Source organism: Sinocyclocheilus anshuiensis, unplaced genomic scaffold (assembly GCF_001515605.1).
Source record: "Sinocyclocheilus anshuiensis isolate Anshui unplaced genomic scaffold, SAMN03320099.WGS_v1.1 scaffold914, whole genome shotgun sequence".
Lineage (NCBI taxonomy): Eukaryota > Metazoa > Chordata > Actinopteri > Cypriniformes > Cyprinidae > Sinocyclocheilus > Sinocyclocheilus anshuiensis.
The window spans coordinates 3,733,053-3,736,458 of record NW_015539870.1 but is presented as its reverse complement, the minus strand read 5'-3'; the positions used below and the strand labels follow the sequence as shown (position 1 = coordinate 3,736,458).

Below are 3,406 nucleotides of genomic sequence, written 5' to 3'. Positions count from 1 at the left end.
ACGTAGCATCCTGGAAATGTTGTCCGACAGGAGTTCCGCTCCGACTCTGCTGGGGTGCAGGCCATCAGCGCAAAAAAGCCTAGGACGCTCCCAGAAAAGATTCCAATTATTAACAAAGAGCAGTTTCCATTCTTTACACCATGACAATAACCATTCATTTAAAGCAAAAAGTCTACTGAACCTTTCGTGTCCTCGTCGATACGTGGGAAGCAGTCCTGACACGATGATCGTCGTCGCGGGCGATGTGCGGCGCTCCGTCTCGATCAGGCTCCTGAAGTCCCTCTTCAGTATCTCCGTCTGCCGCAGCTTGGTGTCGTTAACCGCCGCATGAAGCACGACCGCTCCGGTGCTCTCGTCACCCTTCAGGATCGCTGGTATCTGCACAGAAACATCGAGAACATGAGCACCCGGGTAACAGTGAGTGTGCACTTTACCTACAGGCTTCAGCTAACGTAGCACGGACGTGCCGGACGATGGAGTCTCCGAGGTCTGTTAGGTTTATATTCAGTGAGCATATCTCAATGTATTTAGGTCCTAGGCCATTGAGTGATTTATAAACGAGTAAAAGTATTTTAAAATCAATCCTAAATATTACCTGGAAGCCAGTGTAAAGACCTGATGGTGAGGAGACCATTACAATAGTCCACCCTGCTGGTGATAAAGCATGAACAAGTTTCTCCAAGTCTTGACTGGTAACAAAACATCTAATTATTGCGATGTTTTTGAGATGATAGTATGCTGATTTAGTTACTGCTTTGATATGACTACTGAAACTAAGGTCTGTCTCCAGAATCACACCAAGATTCCTGACTTGATTTTTAGTTGTTTGACCCCTAGAGTCAAGGGAATGCGTTCACCTTGAGAACTTCATCTTTGTTTCCAAATGCAATGACTTCAGTTTTCTCTTTGTTTAACTGAAGAAAGTTCTGGCACATCCAACTGTTAATTTCATCAATGCATTGGCAGAGGGAGTCAATGGGGCTGTAGTCATTTGGCGACAAGGCTAGGTAAATCTGGGTATCATCAGCATAGCTGTGATACGCAATTTGGTTCTTTCTTATTATTTGACTTAGTGGGAGCATATACAGGCTAAACAAGAGCGCTGCAAGAATTGAGCCTTGTGGGACTCCGCATGTCATGGACGTCCACTTAAACGTATGCTCTCCTATACTCACATAATAACTTCTCCCTTCTAAGTATGACCTGAACCATTTGAGTACAATCCCAGAAATCCCGACCCAGTTTTCCAGTCTCTCTAGAAGTATGTTATGATCAACAGTGTCAAACGCAGCACTGAGATCTAGTAGTACCAGCACTAATATTTTGCCAGAATCAGAATGAAAGCGAATATCATTTATTATCTTAATGAGCGCTGTCTCTGTGCTGTGATGCGGTCGGAAACATCTCTCACGGGTTCACATTCATGCTGTGGCTTGTCTACATATCACATACCATTTAAACAACAGAGGATAGGAGCATGTTATGTGGAGAGAGGAGAACAAGGATATAAATATCACTAAGGATATAAATATTATAGAAATATACAGACCAGATATTGTTCTGCTTCCTTATTCTTGTTTTGCTGTTAGTGTTGTTGGTATAATATGTGTATGTTGTTATATTTTCTAGGACAAAAGACTGATGATTGCATGTCTCTACAGGTTTCAGCATAACGCAGGATAACGCTAGGGGTTTTAATGTGGGGACTTCTGGAGCTAAGATCTTCTCAGTATCAGCAGAGCAGTTTGGTTACTCTGTTAAACAGTTCAGCAACAGTCAAGGAAAATGGTAAGATATATAAAATATAACTGAATGTGTGTTAATATAAATTATATTATAAAATAAAATATAAAGAAATTCTATTTATTTAAATAAACTATTTTTGTTTTTGAAAGAAGTCTCATATTCAGCAAGGCTGCATTTATTTAATCAAAAATACATATAAATATTAATATTGTGAAATATTATTACAATTTAAAATAACTCTTTTCTATTTTAATATATATTAAAATGTAATTTGTTCCTGTGATCAAAGCTGAATTTTCAGCATCATTACTCCAGTCTTCAGTGTCACATGATCCTTCAGAAATCATTCTAATCATTCTGATTTGATACTCACAAAACATTTCTTATTATTGTCAGTGTTGAAAACAGTTGTGCTGCTTCATATTCATATGAAAATGTGGTACAAAACCATTTAAAAGTTTTGGGTAAAAATTATTTATAAAAAAATTATATTTTAATTCAGAAAGGTCGCATTAAAGAGGACATAACACACAGTTTCTGCCAATCTCACATTCATTTTGAATACATATAGAGTAGTATTGCATCCTTCATATCTCCAAAGTGTCTTTATTTTTATCAGATTTGTAAAAGACAGATACAGCTTTACGCTTCTCTCCGAAAACAGTCGAGCTCCTGGAGGCGTGCCGTGGGTGGAGCTAAAGAGTCATAAGCATGCACGGCTTTTGCATAGCGATAGTCTGCAAGCTGTGACATCAACATAAATAAAACAAGAACAAAATTTTTTTTATTATATTTTATAATAAAATAAAATTAATAGAATTATAGTTTTTTTTTTAATAAATTTATAAATTGTAAAAAATTATATTTATTTTTAACTTAAATCCTGTGTAGGGCTGCTCTTGCTCTCGCTCTGGTTGATGTGTGAGCGCGCTGGAGAAGTGCCCATACAAGGAATTCCGAGCTTTATGACATCATACAGGGCCATATACTCAAAAAAAAAAAAACTTTTGGCACTTAGTGTATTTTTTTGTCCAACTGTTTTTTTTTTGTTTTTGTTTTTTTTTGAGACTTTGGCCATGTTTAGCAAGAGAACTCTTTAACAGTGTAAATAACTTAGAATGCATGAAATAGCATTAGACCCCCCTAGTCTTTGTGTGAAACTGTCATTTTAGTTTTTATTAGTTTTAGTCACGTTCATACTCTTTTTAGTCTAGTCAAGTTTTAGTCAACTAAAAGTCTGAGCATTTTAGTCTTATTTTAGTCAGAATTATCCATGACTATTTTCGTCTAGTTTTAGTCGACGAAAACTGATGACATTTAGTCTAGTTTTAGTCGACGAAAACTGATGACATTTAGTCTGCATAGAGTGGGATAATACGCAGAGCGTCACACCACGTGAAAGTGAAACCTGAGCGGTGAACTAATTATCGGCAGCCGGAATTTCGGTGCATCTCTAATTATTGGCGACATTAGAAATGGATATTATATAATAGCTGCTTTTTTGAACATTTTAGCAATTTAAAAATATAAAAAAAAGATTTTTTACACTGCACCCCTGCTCTCGACAGACCGGTTGGGAAACGGGGGAACACTGGTCTAAATAATGCCGCGAGTGGGGCTTGAGGAAGTGACGTCGCCTGCGTCTGCGCAGTGCGACCTG

General features: G+C 37.7%; 1 protein-coding gene across 1 annotated transcript in view; it reads left to right on the top strand.

The window, feature by feature from the left end:
* LOC107685142 (integrin alpha-2-like) overlaps nucleotides 1-3,406 on the top strand; it is a 33,539-nt gene that overhangs the window by 10,407 nt on the left and 19,726 nt on the right. Inside the window, exon 2 of the mRNA XM_016481656.1 lies at nucleotides 1,662-1,788. Coding sequence (XP_016337142.1) covers nucleotides 1,662-1,788 — 127 coding nt within the window. The remainder of the gene's footprint in view (nucleotides 1-1,661; nucleotides 1,789-3,406) is intronic.